At 38.6% G+C, this 19,136-nt stretch overlaps 2 protein-coding genes and 1 long non-coding RNA gene across 6 annotated transcripts in view; 2 read left to right on the plus strand and 1 right to left on the minus strand.

Moving 5' to 3' along the window:
* The window catches only part of LOC141778463 (uncharacterized), a 22,081-nt gene extending 8,929 nt beyond the window's left edge, over nucleotides 1-13,152 (minus strand). For 3 of the 4 annotated variants that reach the window (XR_012596071.1, XR_012596072.1, XR_012596070.1), the window contains exons 1-4: nucleotides 13,022-13,152; nucleotides 12,155-12,278; nucleotides 4,591-4,658; nucleotides 925-3,409 (exon numbers count right to left, since the gene is read on the minus strand). This is a non-coding gene — a long non-coding RNA (uncharacterized LOC141778463). The remainder of the gene's footprint in view (nucleotides 1-924; nucleotides 3,410-4,590; nucleotides 4,659-12,154; nucleotides 12,279-13,021) is intronic. The other variant, XR_012596073.1, reaches the window with a different exon arrangement.
* On the plus strand, nucleotides 2,940-10,295 carry rpz (rapunzel). The gene is made up of 3 exons (XM_074652747.1): nucleotides 2,940-3,009; nucleotides 5,978-6,067; nucleotides 7,485-10,295. Exon 3 carries the CDS (start codon nucleotides 7,532-7,534, stop codon nucleotides 8,216-8,218), a length of 687 nt encoding a protein of 228 aa, XP_074508848.1. The 5' UTR covers nucleotides 2,940-3,009; nucleotides 5,978-6,067; nucleotides 7,485-7,531; the 3' UTR covers nucleotides 8,219-10,295.
* A 303-nt stretch (nucleotides 13,153-13,455) lies between the features above and the next one.
* Nucleotides 13,456-18,447, plus strand: LOC141778455 (protein rapunzel-like). The gene is made up of 3 exons (XM_074652742.1): nucleotides 13,456-13,597; nucleotides 15,930-16,426; nucleotides 16,564-18,447. The coding sequence occupies exons 2-3, from the start codon at nucleotides 15,933-15,935 to the stop codon at nucleotides 17,252-17,254; spliced, it is 1,185 nt and encodes a 394-aa protein (XP_074508843.1). The 5' UTR covers nucleotides 13,456-13,597; nucleotides 15,930-15,932; the 3' UTR covers nucleotides 17,255-18,447.
* Nucleotides 18,448-19,136: the final 689 nt, after the last annotated feature.

Genomic DNA, 19,136 nt, shown 5'->3' on the forward strand with positions numbered 1-19,136 from the left:
GTATGACTTTTTTATGGCATACTATAGACTGAAAAGTCTACACAATAAAAGAAAAACAAGATTTCCATTTATTTTATTTTATTTTTATTTTTAATTTTAAATATTGACAATGCATGAAATCAGACAATATAAGGTACGCTTGTTTGTTTTTATATTAAACAATGCAGTAGGCAATATTCTCAAATAGTGTTTTATCCAAATAAATAGGCAAACAATGAGAGAAATAGGTGATCTGAAGTGCAGAAAATGATAAATATGAAATATTAAAGATAATAACAGAGTCTTGGGTATATGGTCTATCGGTTGATTTCAGTTCCTCTTGTGCTTTTTATACTCACTGCATCCAGACATCCAGACAGCTAAAAAAAAAACAAGACAGTCTTGCAACAGAAGTTGTTTGTCATCTTGCAGCCTAAATATTACACATTTTGATGTGTAAATGATGAAGTTTACCAGTTCAAATTTTACTTGTAAGACTTCAAAATTTACTTTTTGTTCTTTTTTTTGGAACACGTTAAATAATAAAGATAATTTAAATACAATTGTGGTATTTCATTTCTAATGCAATCAAAGAATCATGTCTAATTTTGTCTCTTCTAGTTATTAAGACAATTTGTGACGATGAAGAAGAGTGAAGAAAGCTTTCTTTGTTCCAATGTAAAGTGTCTGATTTTGTTCTGGAAAGTCTACACAATAACAAAACAAACAAGATCATTTATTTTATTTTATTTTTATTTTTAAATATTGACAGAATGAATGAAATCAGTGTTATATTAGACAATACAGTATAGGCAATGTTCTCAAATAGTGTTTTATCAAAATAAATAGACATACAATGAGAGAAATAGGTGATCTGAAGTACAGAAAATGATAAATATGAAATATTAAAGATAATAACAGAGTCTTGGATGTGTTTATACTCACTGCCTCCAGACATCATGAATGTGTTTTTCAACCAGCAGTCAGGAGAGCTCTCCTCCTGCCCCCCATGCAGCTAAAAAAAACAACACCATCTTGCAACAGAAGCTGTTTGTCATCTTGCAGACTAAATATTACGCATGTTAACCGCCGACCAACACACAGCTGATCTTGCACAATTGTGGTTATTACAGTATAGGACCTGTGAGTATTCATCGCACTGTGACTTCTGTCTGCAACATGATCTGTATGACAGCTGCTGCGACAACATGCACAAAGAGGACATGCAGGCGGTGCGTCCGGCTGCAGCTCCGGCTGTGCTTTTGGTATAATGATGACGATGAACAGCCTTAAAGGGCACCACATGACATATGCGCCTGTTTTTACCACCAATACGCTCGGAGCGTTGATGTGGACGGTCGTTTCTGAGCAGATAACGAAGGCTTTATTAGGCTATTTCTAAGGGAAACTTGTCTTTTTATTTCTATTTTTTTTCTTCCACTACAAACCTCAGCAGGGAGGACAGAACAGAGCTTCTCTTGTTGCTGCTGAGCCAGAGGAGGATTTGGTGTCTCAAAGGCTCGTTAACCTATTTATTGGTAAAATCTACATATTTATCTATTTATTTATTTTTTCTGTAATTTTTTTAATATAGAGTATAGCCTATAGGGAATATATTATAGAGTATATATGGTATTATTTTCTACTATTTCTAACTATAGATCAAATGTTGCTCAGACTATCAAATTGAAATGTATATACAGTATATATATACATATTGACACATTGATTGTAGCAGTGACACCATGTTGGTGGAGACTCAGGTCTGGATCTGCAGGGATGCAAACGCCCATCATATTATGTGCTGTTGTAATTTAGCCTATATGTAAACACAGACATCAGCTTTAGGCTTTGAGGGAAACAGGATCCTTTAACGCTTTGCAGGCAGCTGCCAACAGAATTTGCATGGAGGTTTATTTTGGGGAAAACAGATTCAACCGTCATTCCTCCACCTAAGAGTGCAATGGATTTATCTGCATGCTCTTAGCATATAACTATATATATTGTGTGCTCCAGAGCTAAATTGTTGCATATTCAAGCCTGGATAAAGGACCTGACTGTGGCCACTTTTGCGCACTGAATGGGTGTGTTTACAGCTCAGGTTTTTGCCTACTTGGTAGCTACTGTTGGTGATTTCAATTTGTGAGCTATGCTATGGTGCTTTCAGTATTAACACAAATATATTTAAGTAATTAATATCTTTAAATACATTAAATTATTTATTTTACAGTCTAAAGTGCTGTCTGCACCATTTGGTCCATTTTTCTAGCTTTCAAATGGACTTTAAATTCGACAATATTTGAGTGTAGCTTTTAATTTTTGAGCAAAATCGGTAAAATTTCAACAGAATTATTATAATAATTACCTTTTATGCTGGATAAAAGTTTCGTTTTCCTCCTGGAGCCTTTTGGAGAGCTCTCCCAGCCTTTGGATGCACCTGTGCACTTTTGGAGAGGTCTATTTGGATCAATAGCTCTCTCTTTGCTTGGTTGGATTTTACGCACAAAAAAACATTTTTCTTTCCATTTTTTTGGTCCAGTCCACAAGAAAAGGGTCTATTTGACTCAGAAAATACCACCAATGGACTATTTGTAGCCTCCATAAGATGCTCCAAGGCTTGGCAAACGCACAAAAGAGCTGCAGAAAGCGCCTGATAGTTCAGCTGCGCACCAACTGACAATTGCTTCTCAGTTATCAACTGTATGACTGTGAATGGACCAGAATAAGTTGCAAGAATAGGGGTGGGACATGGTGTGCATGAGGAGTGGGCTTTATTGTTTAATGTCACTGAAATGTCATTTTAAAATGGTAATTTTGAGCATATTAATATTGGGGGCCAATTTGGCCATTTTTGGGTTTTAGGGCCTTTCTGGGCTCTTTAAAATTAATTTAGTTCAATTTGATCACCCCTACATATTCAACATACATGGAAGTGTCCTTTTTTGCAGGGATTGCTGGGAAGAAGAAGGAGGCTGTCGAGATTGGGACTGTGGAGAGAGAGGTAGAGCAACAGCTATTCTCTCCAAAAAGGTAAGAAATCCTCTCTACTGCTGGGGCCAATGGTGCCCAATGTTGGCTGGGAGGCAGATGGAGACATATACTCCACATTTAGAGAGAGAAAGGGAGCTTTTCAGGTGTATTTTGGGTGTCTTTTGCTGGGTGATAGAGCAGGGAGGGTCAGGGCATTATGGTGTGCATTAACAAGGAAATAATGGAGGCACGGCTAGGGGGAGCCATAGCTGGGCTGGGAGGCAGCTGTCTGGGCCTCAGCTGCTAGGACAGAGGTGGTTTTGCTTGTTTTAATACTCACGGACAGAAGAACTCCAGGAGATGCTACATTGTTGCAAGTTTCATTAATATAGTTCTTGTTTGAACTGTAGCAGCCTCAAGGGTGTAAACACTTCCTGAGGAAAGTGTCCCAATATGTGATCTATAAAGAGAGAGTAAACTGTCATAAAACATGAAGAAGTGGTGGGAACCATCCAAAAGAGTCATGAAAATGTAAACTTATGTACTTTTTGACACATTTTGATAGATTATAAAGTGTAAATGTGGATTAGCCTAGCATTGCTGCTGTCATAGGAAAAACATTCAAGATGGCTCCTCCACTGCAGAGAAACAGGTGAGATCAGCCTGTCACTTCCTGATTAGACACACTGAGCTGCTTTTGTTTACAACCAAGTCATAGTCAAATGTTTCTACGTAGCAATGACTGAAAATGACTAAAACTTAACATTTTCTTATAGTTTCCGTGTAGACAGACGCACACAATAAATGCAGAAGCTGAGTCACTGAGCCACAACTTTCTGTTTCTGTCTGGGATGTGGAAGTGCTGAGCTTTCTTTAAAGTTCACGCTGCTACCGAGCCGTGATTGGTTTATCTGACCAAGAGATATTTATTTATTTATTTATTTATTTAAAAAGGATCCCCATTAGCTGATACCAAATGGCACCAGTTACTCTTCCTGGGTCCGAAATCAAGTACATTACATTTATCACATATAACATCATATTTGTGTTACACTAATAACATTAGTATATATAAATTTCACATTCATACACATCTTCCACAACCATTTAGCCTGAAGGCCCATCATCGGGGAAAAGGGACAAAAGAAAAACCATACATGACCAACACTGGACTATCGATCAGCTGCTGAAGTAATGTATTCTTAGATGGTATTTGAATGAGGATTTGTTAGAGGATTGACGGATGTAAAGATGTAAAGTCATATTAGGTCATATTTATTGACCTTTAATTAACATTTTTTTAATTAATATATAAAACCAATATGATTATCCGTTATTCCTTTAATTTTCTTCAGGTTTGATTAACAAATGGCACAAATTGATCAACTCGCTCGTTAAGATATTAATATATTTAAAGGCAAAGAGTCAATTTAAAGATAATTTAATTTACACGAAGGGTTAATTGTCTGTTGTAGATTAAAATGCAGCTGCAGGAGGCTGTCAGGTTCAACAAAAATCATCCAATTTGTGATTAAATATAGCTCAGATTATCCAGTACTTCAAAAGAAATCTCAACTTTTATGGTGGTATGTTTCAGAGATTTATGTAAAAAAAAACAACTATAATTAACCCTTTCATTACCTGCATCTCCTCTTGCAGTTTGCCGTATTGTGCGGAGACATGGGGCGTATCCTGTTGTAGAACACCCTCTGTGAAAACAAAAATAGAAATATAACAGATCTGAATGTAATTTGTTGATCATTTAGAAGCTATCAAGCGCAAACTATGAAGCAAAGAACTGTTTTTATCGACAGTCATAAAAGAAAAAAGCAACAAAAAATGACATTTGCGGGCCGAGCAGATGGCTTTCAGCACAAATGCCGACGATGTGACGCAAAAAAAAATAGCTAAAGTGACATTTAAGAAGCATCTTATGTAGATTTCATCTCATTTTACAAGATTTTTTAAGTGTAGGTTTCACAGTGTTTAAATAAAGTTCAACATTTGCTATTTTTTTTGTGAAATTTATGCATTTAAACACATCATCTACTGTTATTCTGAAACTAAAGGGTTAAATCCTGCTCCTGAGCGTCACTGCTTTCAGTCCACAGTGATGGTGCTGAAATCAGATGGTGGATATTATGGGTGTTTTTGTCATTATAGGTTAAATTACTGCCCCCTCTGGTGGACACAGGTATGTTCAAAAAAGGGACGAAAACAAAACAGAAACACTCACCAGCCTGTTCAGCACAGTGTGTGAGTCTCAGGGCCTGTATGAACGTGCACAGAGCTTGTGGTCATCTACTGATCATGTTGTGGCTATGTTGTTATCTCAGAGTGGTATGTGTCTGTAGTACCAGAGCATGCATACCGAGCCATAAGTGTTGGTGCGGTGGAGGATAACAAGATGCTTCACACTGTGCAATATTTACTGGAACATGAGTCCTTGCACCAGCCCTGCGGCTGACATATCATGCTTGTGTTTGTGTGAAAAACACCCCTATATAATCCTGTTTAACAAACACAAGTATCACGTGTCAACAGAGCTTTCCTCCCTCTTGTAGCCTTCAGCAGTCAGTCAGCACACACACATTTTACATCTAAATCCTGCCTCTAAAGTAGCCTGAAATCATCTCACATTTTGTATAGTAGCTCCTGTTATGTAATAAACAAGTCTTACAGCTCAGTCACTGTACCGCAGCTCTCTGCTCTGCCCATTAGCTGCTGCTAACATCTCAACATGCCTTCCCTATTTAGCTCCCTGTACTGATATCGCTGCTGCTGCTGCTGCTGAGGAGCTATCAGCTCGGCCCATAGAAACACACAGAGAGCAGCCTGGTGCTGAAAGTGCTCGACAAAGCTGTGTCATACAGAAGCAGAGAGGCTGTTAACTCCTTCACTGCTAAAAAAAACAAAACCCAAATCTGTTCACTTCCTAGTTCAGAGAGACAGAATGAACCAGAATCAGTACTTCTGTGTTGGATATGTTTGAATTGTGTCTGAATCTCTGTTTGTCTTTTTGTTTCAGGAATCATTGTCATCAGGACCAGAGTCTCGTTCTCACTGAAACAACTCCAGGACGAGGTTCCTGTGTGAGCTTGAAGAGAATCAATTTGATGTAAGAAGCTACAAGAAGCTACTAATCTCTAAGAGCAGATTTATTTCACCGTCATTGGTCTACCATGACATGCTTATTTTTTATTCTCTGTGACTGTCAGCAAACATTTCAGGCTGAAATAATCAGTTAGTGATGAGCTGCTGCAGAGCTGAACTGAATACAAGTTGCTCTGTGTAAAGAGTGTCAGCGATTGTTACTGTTAGATCAGTTTTGCTTGTAGTCTTTAAGCCGATTTATTGAGCAGCTGAAGTGGAGTCAGATGATTTATATCTGTGAAAGTGTTGGTCAAGCGCAGCCTTTAGACCAGAACAATGGACAGTTTATTTTCCTTTTTCATGGCTGTCGAACGAGTTCTACACATGGATTTATACATGAATCTCATATCTATTGTTGACTGTTTATTTGGGCTGTCAGACGATTCAAATATTGAATTTTTGTATCTGTTAAAAATGTACCTTAAAGGGAGATTTGTCAAGTATTTAATACTCTTATCAACATGGGAGTGGACAAATATGCTGCTTTATGTAAATGTATGTATATATTTATTAATGAAAATCAATTAACAACACAAAACAATGACAAATATTGTCCAGAAACCCTCACAGGTACTGCATTTAGCATAAAACAATATGCTCAAATCATAACATGGCAAACTGCAGCCCAACAGGCAACAACAGCTGTCAGTGTGTCAGTGTGCTGATTTTGTGATTATCATAAAGTGGGCATGTCTGTAAAGGGGAGACTCGTGGGTACTGATGGAACCCATTTACATTCACATCTTGAGGTCAGAGGTCAAGGGACCCCTTTTGAAAATGGCCATGCCAGTTTCTCCTCGCCAAAATGTTGCGCAAGATTGGAGCGTTATTTAACCTCCTTCTCCTTCTCACTATTTAATTCACTATAGAAGTGAGCCCAATGTGAGTATGAGTCATAAGAGTGACTCTTCTGATCATAGGTTTCAGTTCCTCCACGGTTATCTCCTCAACTGTGGAAATCTGGTCTTAACTATATCGAACAAGCAAAATCTTTTCACATGGAGGTCCCTGAAGCAAAATCTCATCAAATGGGCATCCGTGACTTCATGTGTATCAATTTAAGGGTCCTTGAAACAAAAAAGGTTGAGAACAACCACTGTTCTAGGTTTAGGTTTCTATTTCCCCTATAATTAAATAAAGCTCTCTCCACAGCCACAGACATTATACAACTGTTTTCACAGGCTGAGTAGTGCTCCTTCAGATGAGTAAGCTCAACTTCATGTGTAAGATTGGTGGAATGCCCCTTTAATACTTCACATGAAACTGAAAGCTCTTCAACTAATAATTAATATCCCATGAAAAAACTGTATATTTTGATAAATGTGGCTGTAGCGTCCTAAAGACCATCAGTTATAGTGAACTATGATCTTTCTCTGTCACAGACGTCCACATCTGCACACATTGACCTCAACATCTGCACCGCCTGAACATGATGATGGACGAGGAGATCCTGGAGGACCGGGCCAAGCTGAAGCAGGGCCTGATCAAAGTGCTGCAGTGCGTGGCCACCATCTCCTCAGCAGCAGCTGTGGTCAACCCCATTTTCGGCGTGGCCGGTTCCCTGATCCGGGTGGTGCTGCACCACGTCGACGATGAGGACATCCGCACCCTGAAGCGCGAGTTCGGTTCGGTCAACCGGGGGCTGGACGAGCTCTCTCAGATGAATCGCAACACGCTGGTACAGATTAAGAAGGAAACGCTGGATGGGCAGTACTGCCGCGTGGAGGAGAACCTGAAGAACCAGTTCAGAAAGTTCATGGCGATGGTGGAGGCACGGCCGGATCACAGCGAGCGCAGGAAGGAGGACTTCGAGGAGAGCTATGCCAATGACTTGGGAGACCAGAACCTGCACACGCTCTACGACGGCGTGGTGGGCAAACCGAAGCTCTTCAGCAAACCCATCCTGGAAGTCTACCTGAAGCACTCGCAAGGCGACCGCATCACCATGGAGCGACTCTGCACGCGCCTCACCTACCTGTTCTGCATCGGCCTCATCGCCCTCATGGGATACGCCGCCGTCATCGGAGATGACGAGGAGGGTCTGACCGAGGAATGGACCGAGAAGATGGAGCATGTGCAGGAGAAGATGCAGGAGGCTCTTTGCAGGTGCAAATGAAGAAGAAGAAGCTTGAAGAAGAGCTTTTCTTCCTCCACTGCTGCTTTTCCTTCATAGTCAGGACTCACATGTCCACATTCCCTCTGTAACTGCTTCCTCTCAGCCTTCTCTCTCCTTATAAGCACTTTGTAAACATCTACAGTCACTGCAGAGGCACGACAGGTGGGGCGCTCGTGATGGGGGGGAAATGGGATGCGCAATTAATGCAATAGTGTTCATTCAGACATTCTGTAGGTTTACAGATATTTGACAGGGACAAAAACAGATGATGCTTTGGAGGCTAACAGACAACGCGCTCATCTGCCGGTAATAAAACTGCAGCGGTTTCAATTGACACAGAGCACTTTGAGATCAATCAGCCATGAGATCATAACAACTAATCACAAATCTACTCTGAATGCTACATTCTGAGCAACGTAAGAATCCCTCACATCTATAAATCAAGCTTTAACATAAGATTCAGTGTGCGATACTGCAATGTATCCTGCTCATTATGCACTTTTGGACAATATTTGCCACTTATTGTAGTTTTTTGACATTACACGTAAACACTACAAGTAAATCAGTTGGTTGGAATCGGCAACTAGCTTGAATAAACTCACAACATGACCAAAATCTCAACATGAGAGGCAACTGTATCCAGTTTAAAGAGGAACAGGAAACACGCTGCTGTCATACAAATATAACTCCACTAGAGGGCCTCTTATGAAGTCCTTAAAATTTGAATCTATATCATATTATTTGTCTTAATCCATTGAATTAATAACTGCTATAAGACGGACTTTGTTTGCCAATAGAGGGAGTTAATTTACAACTATAATCTATAATATCAAAAACCAAAACAAAGGAACAAACATCCCAAAGTTTCCTGAGCTATGAATGTAACTACAGACATAAAATCATATAATGGTTATCATACTGCCATGTGCAAGTCAACAAAATATGTGCCACATATATTGTATGTTTCTCATGCATGTTCATGATATGATACACTTTGCATACTCGTTGGTGTCGAGCACTAAATTGAATGACATTTTACAGTGTTTTCTGATGCTGCTGTACAGAGTTCTTTATTTTTCTTTACTCTTAGTGAACATTATTGAAAACACTAACAGCATCCATATACAATCTGATTTGTTGTAATAGTCACTGCATCTGGCTACGACACTTCACCACACAACTAAATACTATTTGAGGTCAAATTAAACAAAGCGTTTTGTATTTTCACTTCCCATATTTGTTTCATGTTTATGTCGTATCATAGGAAGTTATAATGCCACTGGATGAATCCCCCCTTGACTTGTGCAATTCTGCCTCTCTTTTATTTTTCTATTAAATGTGCAGGAGGTGCACAAAGTATGGTTGTAATATATAGATACAATTATCGGTGGGTTTCTTTGGTGTACGGCCGTTTATATCTTTTATTTGAGGGTTGTTTTTACAGTTAAGCCTCAGCATCAAGGTTAAAGTTTTGTCTTCTCCTACACTCCCTCATCCGACCAACAGTGCCTAAATGAGGCAGTAGTTTTGTATTATTTCTTTTATTTTTAAGGGTTTTTGTCTTAATCATTTAACTATATGATTGTGTAAGGCATTATGTTTTGAATGGTCTATACGCTACAGGTTTTAAACTTGTGGTTTAACTCATGTTTGTAAGTGTTTCTTTTTGTGTTTGTTTGTTTTTATCAAACTGGTGGTATCGATAGTACCAGGTGGGTTTGGATCGCTACATCAGAGAGTCAATTAGAACATTAGACTAAATATGTGTTCACTAAACAATATCAGTTTCTATATTTTTTCCATATTTCACAGGTTCAGCTCGTTTTAGTCTCATCTTTCATCTGTCCTAAACTGGCTTACGGTTCTGTGCCATGTCTCTCTCTCGTTTGTTACAACAGATTCAGCATACGCTACATAAATATAGTGAAGATGCTGTTGATATGGAGGAACATTATATGAACCTCTAAGGCTTTTGTTTTTTTAAATGCCATACATGTGAATATGTTGCCTTTTTTGTTATGAATCTTTGATGCCTGGTTGTATATGTACCACTATAAATAAATGTGAGTGAATAATACTGATATGGAGTCGTCAATTATTTAAGACTGGCCCGCACAAAGGCCTGACCTCAACCCCCATCCAACACCTCTGGGAGGAACTGGAACGCACACTGGGAGACAGTTTTAATGCCAAACCTCACTAATGCTCTTGCAAATAGAGGCTGTTGTAGCAGCAGGTGATTTTGGAATGAGATGTTCATGTTTGGGTGTCCATATACAGTACTTTTGGCCATATAGCATATTTAGCTATATCAAATTTCTAATGAATCTTCATGAAAACACAAAGCAAGTGCCAAAAATACATTGCAAGTATGGATAGAAAATACATTTCATGTATAAAAATATGTTTTAGAGCTGTCAATAGATTAAAATATCTAATCACGATTAATCGCCTGATTGTCCATATTCAATTGCAATTTGGCCATTTTCAAAAGGGTCCCTTGACCTCTGACCTCCAGATCAGTGAATGTAAATGGGTTCTATGGGTGCCCACGAGTCTCCCTTTTACAGACATGCCCACTTTATGATAATCACATGCAGTTTGGGGCAAGTCATAGTCAAGTCAGCACACTGACACACTGACAGCTGTTGTTGCCTGTTGGGCTGCAGTTTGCCATGTTATGATTTGAGCATATTGTTTTATGCTAAATGCAGTACCTGTGAGGGTTTCTGGACGACATTTATCATTGTTTTGTGTTAGTTGATTTCCAATGATAAATATATACATTCATTTGAATAAAGCAGCATATTTGTCCACTCCCATGTTGACAGGAGTATTAAATACTTGACAAATCTCCCTTTAATGTACATTTTGAACAGATAATAAATGTGCAATTAATTTGTGATTAATCGCATATAACTATTAATCACGATTAAATATTTTAATCTAATAAAATGTAATATTACATGTGGAAAATGTCCTCAGATGGTGTTTTAGGAGGCCAATGATCTTTCATAAGAAGGGATGCAAAGGTGTAATTTACAGATTTGTACACAAGAGGGCGTGAGTACTTCTCTTGTTTCACCATTACACCTGTTTTCTGTCAACTCCCCCACAAAGACCACAGCACTGAAGCATCACATCTATCTATCATCTATTAAAGGTTCCATATCGTGCTCATTTTCAGGTTCATACTTGTATTTTGTGTTTCTACTAGAACATGTTTACATGCTGTAATGTTAAAAAAAACTTTATTTTCCTCATACTGTCGACCTGAATATACCTGTATTCACCCTCCGTCTGAAACGCTCCGTTTTAGCGCATTTTGACGGAATTGCAACAGAATTGCGTTGCTTAACAACAGCTTGGGTCCATGTGTACTTCCAGCTGATGACATTTACATACACTGCAACCAGGAATAAACTGGGACACATTTAGAATGTTTTACGTTTAAAATTGTGTAAAGGGTCTAAATATTGTATATTCATGACATCACATATGGGCAGAAATCCTAACGGCTTGTTTCAAATGCAGAGTTTCTGAATACGGGCTGTGTGTATTTCCCTGTGGATTGACTGTTTTGATACTTTCACAGTATTTTATAAAGGATTTAAGCCTAAATAAAAAAACATTAAAATCTCACTTTTTTTATAATATGGGACCTTTAAAGCCTTTAAACAGACCTGCTACATGACCTGTGTGAGGGCAATCCAAGTTAATTCAGAGGATCAAAAAGAGTGGGAAGAGTTTACCTCAAGTGAAGTAAAATGTGCACATCATGGTCTTTAGTTAATCTACCTCTGGAATGGCCCTCATGCATCGTTTTCCAGCTGAACAGGTTTGACTCACAGCTTAGAGTTGAAACAGGAAAATGTGCATTGCAGGCGTTTGAAATGCAGATTAGTGAGACACACAGAGAGATCTGAGGTTTCTTACCTGCAGCAGACTCTGCAGACTGAACGATGAGTGTCTCTGAGCTCATCTCCTCTATCTATCATGTGATGGAGCTCATTTTTCTCTCCATGACAGCAGCTGCGCGATCAGGAGAATCCATTCACACCTGAAACAAAAATCAATTCGAACTATTTCAGAAATTCAGAAAAAAAAAAAAAAAAGCATTTTGCATGAAACGAAGAGAAAATCTTCATCCATGACGTGATGTCTTCATGGTTTGGAGGAGAAACGATTCGTGTAATGATTTTGTTTTTGGTTCATCTTGTGCTCACTGGGCGCGTCGTGTGCGCACAAGATGAGGAGGATGTAAGGTTTAATTTGATCACCATAAAGTCATCTAACTGATAATAAAATAATAATTAATTCAGTGTTCATTTAGATTTTAAAATCATGTTATAACCGCATATATATTTGTGACAAATGTGAGTGGAGAGAGGTGCTGCTCATCTGTATCTGCGTTTTGTATGTTCTTTCTTGTATGACTGTAGTATGTTTCTTTGTCTTGACGTGCCAAAGGGACTACAGATGTTAAATTATCTTAAAGATATAATCTGGTAATGGTGCATCAAATGGTCCCTTTTAAATAAAATAATAAAAAAATAAAAACATAAATAAACACTGTGTTGTTGAGACAAATTCCCTCCCTGAACATTAATATCTCCATATAACACATTACATTACATACATTACAAATCCAGGCGTTTAGGGTGTATTTATTTCCTTCAGCACATCCAGTTCTGATTTGAGATTATGGTTAAAATAAGAAATCATTACATCAATGTGTAAATGCATCGCACACAAACACTAAAAAGACAAAAAAAACATGTTTTTGTTGTGTGTTTTTTTTACCTCATTAGCTTGGATCCTTTCACATTCAACAACAGCTGAAGTGCATCATGGTGATGATGAGACATTTGTGCCAAGTGCGCAACAAAGAGTCCTCTCAGGAAAACAAATCTGTCCAAAAATATTAAGGAAATGATAAAAAAATGCAAAAAAGCATTTAAATCCAGCTTTGTTTAGTTGAGAAGAGACTGAATCCTCCTTCCATGGTGACACGAAGACTGAGAAGAAAATGGAACCGACCACATATTTCACCTCTCACAGTTTGTCTTTCTCTCTCTCTCTCTGTCTCTCTCTTTCCCTCTCTCCTTCTCTCATTCTCACTCTCTGTCTCTCTCTTTCTCTCTCTCTCCTTCTCCCTCTCTCTCTCTCCCTCTCTCTCTCTCCTTCTTCTCTCTCTCCTTTGCAGATATTGAGTGCGCATTTCTTCTTCCTCTCTGGATCCTGTGTTTTTGGACCCTCCTCAGCTCCACAGTAGATGTGAGATCCGTGGGAATTTTCCTCCAATAAAAAAAAAAAAGAAAAACTTGTTTGCAGCTGTTGGAGCTCATCAGGCGTCAGAAGGAGTCATTTCATCAAAAGGTACAGAAAAACCACTCTGTTATTATAGGAATGTGATGAATGTGATGTTATCTCCCATCAGAGGAGGTAAATATGCTGTAAGGTGTGTCTGCTGCTCTCAGAGGGGGTTTGTGCGTAAAGAAGTCTGTCGTTGCGCATGACAGTTAAACATGGTGCAGTTTGGACACATGACAAACCTTTTTCATTTAAAGGATGCTTTTTGTGATTTTTTATTGGTATTTAAGCATAATTATATAGGGTGGGGTTACAAATTGATAGATCACCAATAGAGTAAAATAATATAATCACAAATGTCCATGTACTAATCAATACAATTTGCAAGCAGCTACAGAAAAAGAAAAGAAAAAACAAACAAACAGGAAAAATAACAAAAAAAAAATGCTTTTTGGTCATACACTATTTATTTATTTGACTATTTAATTTTCAGATGTTTGCTTATATGCTCCTTCATCACTATACATATAGAAATAGCTCTTAGATATGAATAAACACTGTCAATGTTAATTTGTGATGAGTTGAGTGACGCAGCATCCAAACATCTGAACAGAGAGGTCATTTATGAATGTCAGGTTGTGAGCGAGGATGAAAGGAGATTTTCAAACCTCAGTGTGCTCTGCTCTGAAATGAGTCATTTGCAGACCCAAGGGCATTTGTGTCATTTTCTTATCCAAGTAATCTCAGGCCCTCATTTTGTTTATATGACATCATTACCTGCATCCTTTTGGGTGGGGAGGTTTCTCTGAGTATAATCACCATCATGTCACAGCCGGCAGCTTCAAGGTAAAGATTCTTTGAAATCCTGCATTTGAGCCTGACATCATATTCACCTTCACCGCCAATTAATCACACATTATCTGTTCAAAATGTACCTTAAAGGGAGATTTGTCAAGAATTGAATCCTCTTATCAACATGGGAGTGGACAAATATGCTGCTTTATACAAATGTATGTATATATTTATTATAGGAAATCAATCAACAACACAAAACAATGACAAATATTATCCAGAAACCCTCACAGGTACTGCATTTAGCATAAAACAATATGCTCAAATCATAACATGGCAAACTGCAGCCCAACAGGCAACAACAGCTGTCAGTGTGTCAGTGTGTCAGTGTGCTGACTTGACTATGACTTGCCCCAAACTGCATGTGATTATCATAAAGTGGGCATGTCTGTAAAGGGGAGACTCGTGGGTACCCATAGAACCCATTTACATTCACATATCTGGAGGTCAGAGGTCAAGGGACCCCTTTGAAAATGGCCTTGGCAGTTTTTCCTCACCAAAAAAACCCATTACGCTACGTAAGTTTGGAGCGTTATTTAATCTCCTTCTTGACAAGCTAGTATGACATGTTGGTTTTCTGCCCGTAGCGTCACTCTGGCTTTAAAATATTGTCCGCTACAACCTCCGAAAGATTGATTGCATTAATGTGTTAAAGAAATTAGTGGCGTTAAAACGAATTTGCGTTAACGTGTTATTATTACGTTAACTTTGACAGCCCTAGTTGCAATTAACAATTATTTTCATGATCGATTAATCGTTTAATTGTTTTGTCTATGAAAAATAGTCAAAATAGCCATAAGTTAGTAGTTTGTCGACCAACATGCTTAAATGTAAACATATTCAGTTTATTGTGATATTAGACAAAGAAAAGCAGCAAATCCTCATATTGGAGAAGCAGCGAGCAGAAAGTGTTTTTGCTTGAAAAATGTCTCAAATCAGGCAAATTGTTGTTGATCAATCGTCTGTCGATTGATCGACTAATTGTTTCAGCTCTGGAATATTCAGATGACTATTCACCACAGTATTTTATAACCTTCATGTTAATACTAGTGTGTGCTTTATGAAGAATGGTCTCCTCTTCATGAGGAATAAGAAACCCAGATTCTTTGAAAAGCATTTAGCTTCTATTCTATTTGGTAATATAACTATGTTAAGTTCACCTGCTAAACAAATATAGTTTCTTTTTTATCTAATCTTTGTTTTTTTCTTGTGAAATACTAGAGAGATGTTCCTCTTCTGACCTCTACCAATGATTTAAATGAAACAATCTGAGAAGTTTAAAGGGAAAAATCACTCTTTGGTGGAACTTCTCACAGTTTATAGACACACACAACCTGTGAAATTGGGTCACTGATTCATTTTAAGGGTTCTCAAGCCTAAAAAGGTTGAGAACCACTGTACTACATGATATTGGCCAGTCCTTCCTCCACCAGATGAAGGTCATGGATCAAAAAGTCTATTTTTCACAAACAGAGTAAAGACTTCGACCCATTTAGTTAAGTTGATTGTTATATCTGACACCAGGTTTTGTCCCTCTGTGTCTCAGAACATGACCAGCTCGTTGGAGAGGGTTGTGGCCGAGAAGAAGGAGGCCATCGAGGCGGTGATGGATATGTTTCAGAAAGGTGCCGAGGTGTTGGCGAGCGCTGTGGGCGAGCTCTTCCCCCTCTGTGAGGCCGCCGCCCCGGTTCTCCGTCTGGCCTTGGACAATGTCCAAAGCAAGGAGGTCTTTTATGTCAAACAGCAGTTCCTGACGGTGAGGAACAAGCTTGACGTGCTCTCCGCCCAACTGGAAGACATCGACTGCGAGATCAAGAAGGGGAGACTGGACTCCCAGTACTTTACGGTGGAGGAGAACATTAGGAACCAGTTCCGGAAGTATATGGACATCCTGGAGGCAAAACAGCAGTTCAGGGAGGTGAAGAAAAGACTTTTTGTTGAGCACTTTGCCAAAACTGGAGGAGAGAAGAACCTGTTTGTGCTGTATGATGCTCTGATGGGGACAAACAGCTTTGGAGAGTCGGTTTTAGATTTGGTTGAAAGGTAAACTGTTATATTTCATCATATTTATGTTTCATTGCAGCTCTCGTGTTTTACTCCCATGCATGTCTTTGACAGGTTTCTCTGGATTGTAGCACCAGATGAATTCTTTAAATGTAAATGCTTCTTCTGTTTTGCAGGTACGTAGCGAGGAACCGTCGTCTCCTGGAAGATTTCTGTGTCCGGATGAAGGAGCTCTTCTGTTTGGGCCTGATTGCTCTGCTGGGCCACTGTGCCTTAACCCAGGGCCAAGAGGAAGAAGACGACAAAATCCAAGAGTGGAGCAGCAAAATTGAGGAAGTAGAGTCCAGGATGAAGACAACCATCGAGTCCTGTGTCGCCGCCTTCCCAGAGCAAGCAAAATCAGACGCCAAGCTCCTCCTGCAAGAAAAGGAAGAAGAGAATCTGCAAGATACGACTCAGCAGCTTCTTGAGTTCTTGGTGAAAAAGTACGATTGGGTGAGCTGGTCAGTGCGGCTAATCAACCACTCAGGGAGTACCTACCGGAACTGGCGAGCAGGGGAGCACTTTCACCACGTAGCGGGACAGAACTGGTTCGAGGTGCTCCAGGTGAACAACATCAACCTGGTGGTGTCGTACAGCACTAAACCCCAGCCGGTGCCTCACGACTGCATCCGGCAGGTGATGGAGGACCAGGGGAAGAAGGGAAAAGCCCCGGCGGTGGTGGAGGTGTTGGAGAAGCAGCTGTGCGGGTTCGTCGTTCACGCCGTCAGTCGCCACAAGGAGTCTGCAGCTGCGTGGAGCTTCCCGGAGGACTGTCACTACTGGGAGAGACACAAGAATGTGGCCGTGTGCGTGCACTCAGAGTAAAGCTGACTCGTGTTTTAAGTTTTAGGATTTTACAGCAGAGAGGGGTTTTAGATTAGAGTTGAGAATATCAACATGGAGGTTTACCTAAAATTAAAATAATGAATCTCTAGTGAAACATCAATCTAACACACTTGATGGTCATCAGCGCCGATACTGAGCTTATGAAGAGAATCAGGAATCAACCAAATGAAACCCATCCACATTAAAACCCATTTTTTAGTCACTATTGTTATAAAAGTCAGTCATTCCACCTTTATTGAGTCGCATCGGACTGCCAACTGAATTTTGAGCACCACAATATTGTCTTATTCATCAATATTTTCTGCAGTTATTATTCACTCACGCAAATCACATTTTCACAGTCGGGCAGTGGTGGAAGAAGTACTCATCAAAATATACTTAAAGAACCAAAAGTAAAAGTACTCGTTATGCAGAATGGCCCATTTCAGAATAATATTTATTATATTATTACATTATAATTATTGAAGCATTAATGTGTTCATCACTTTAATGTTGATAAAGGTGGAGCTCTTTTTAATTACTTTATATGCTGCTATGTACATTAGCACCACCTACAATAATACATCATAGTTTGATGATTATTTTGTGAAGGAAAAAAGTACAATATTTCCCTCTGAGATGAAGTGGAGTAGAAGTATAAAGTAGCAAAAAAATAAATTATATTATAAAATATATAAAATATAATAAATATAAAATATTCAAATAATGTACCTCAAAATTGTACTTATGTACAGTACTTGAGTAAATGTACTTAGTTACAGTCATTGTTGTGAAATAAACCCCAAAGGGCAATGCTCGAAGCTGCGAAGCTGCGAAGCTGCGAAGCTTTTGGGTCAGCCCTAAGATTATCGTTTGTTTTTTATTTTAAAATCTTTATCTGAAGAGTAACTAGTAACTTTAGCTGTCAGATCAACATAGTGGAGTAAAAATAGGGCTAAATATCTGATTATTTTTTTTGACTGATATTGCGATATAATTTGTGATATTTGAGGGAATTTAATGATTTTTGATCATTTTTATCATTCAAACATATTGAAATAATCATGGTGTGATTTTTGTGGGGATCTGCACCAAACAAAGATGTTTTCTTAAGTCTGTAGAATATGATGTGTAGGACGGGACGTCTCTGCAGCACCACAATATTTAATTTAAAATGGTATTTTGACACATTTTGCCTTTAACAAATATTGTGATTTCCTCATTCTGCAAAAAATTGCAGTCGGCAGTATCGCGATTTCAATAAAATTTTGATTAATTGTGCAGCCCTAAGTAAAAAAGTACAATATTTCCCTCTGAAATGTAGTGGGGTATAAGTATTAAGTAGCATAAAATGGAAATACTCATGTAAAATACAAGCTAATACAAGAGTTAATGTACTTATGTACTTTCCATGGCTGCGTATAGTTATATCCTCATGCTACTTCACATATATGACTCCCATCAGATCCATGCAGAGAGCTACAACGATTTAAAACTGGGGGAAAAGCAGAACTGGTACTGGATCGGTATGTGTGTCAGCCAATACCTCGATATTGGTGTATCCCTATCAGAAACATAGTATTTCAGATCATTTGTTAAATTATTTTATTATCACAAATGCACTTTCTGGGTCTCTCCACTGTAGATATTTGATTTACAGACATTTGATTTAATATATTTGCTGTTTAAATATTAACTGCTTGCATATTATGAACTGTGTCACTTTGTATCTATTTGTAATTTCTGAGTTACTAACCACTCTGTTTATAACTATAAGACATTTTACACTAACACTGTACCGTCTATAATAAGGGGAAGTGTCTCTGCTGCATACAGTAATAATCCAGTCTCCCATGAGAAATGGCTTCTGCACCTATACAGC

Source organism: Sebastes fasciatus, chromosome 12 (assembly GCF_043250625.1).
Source record: "Sebastes fasciatus isolate fSebFas1 chromosome 12, fSebFas1.pri, whole genome shotgun sequence".
Taxonomy (NCBI): domain Eukaryota; kingdom Metazoa; phylum Chordata; class Actinopteri; order Perciformes; family Sebastidae; genus Sebastes; species Sebastes fasciatus.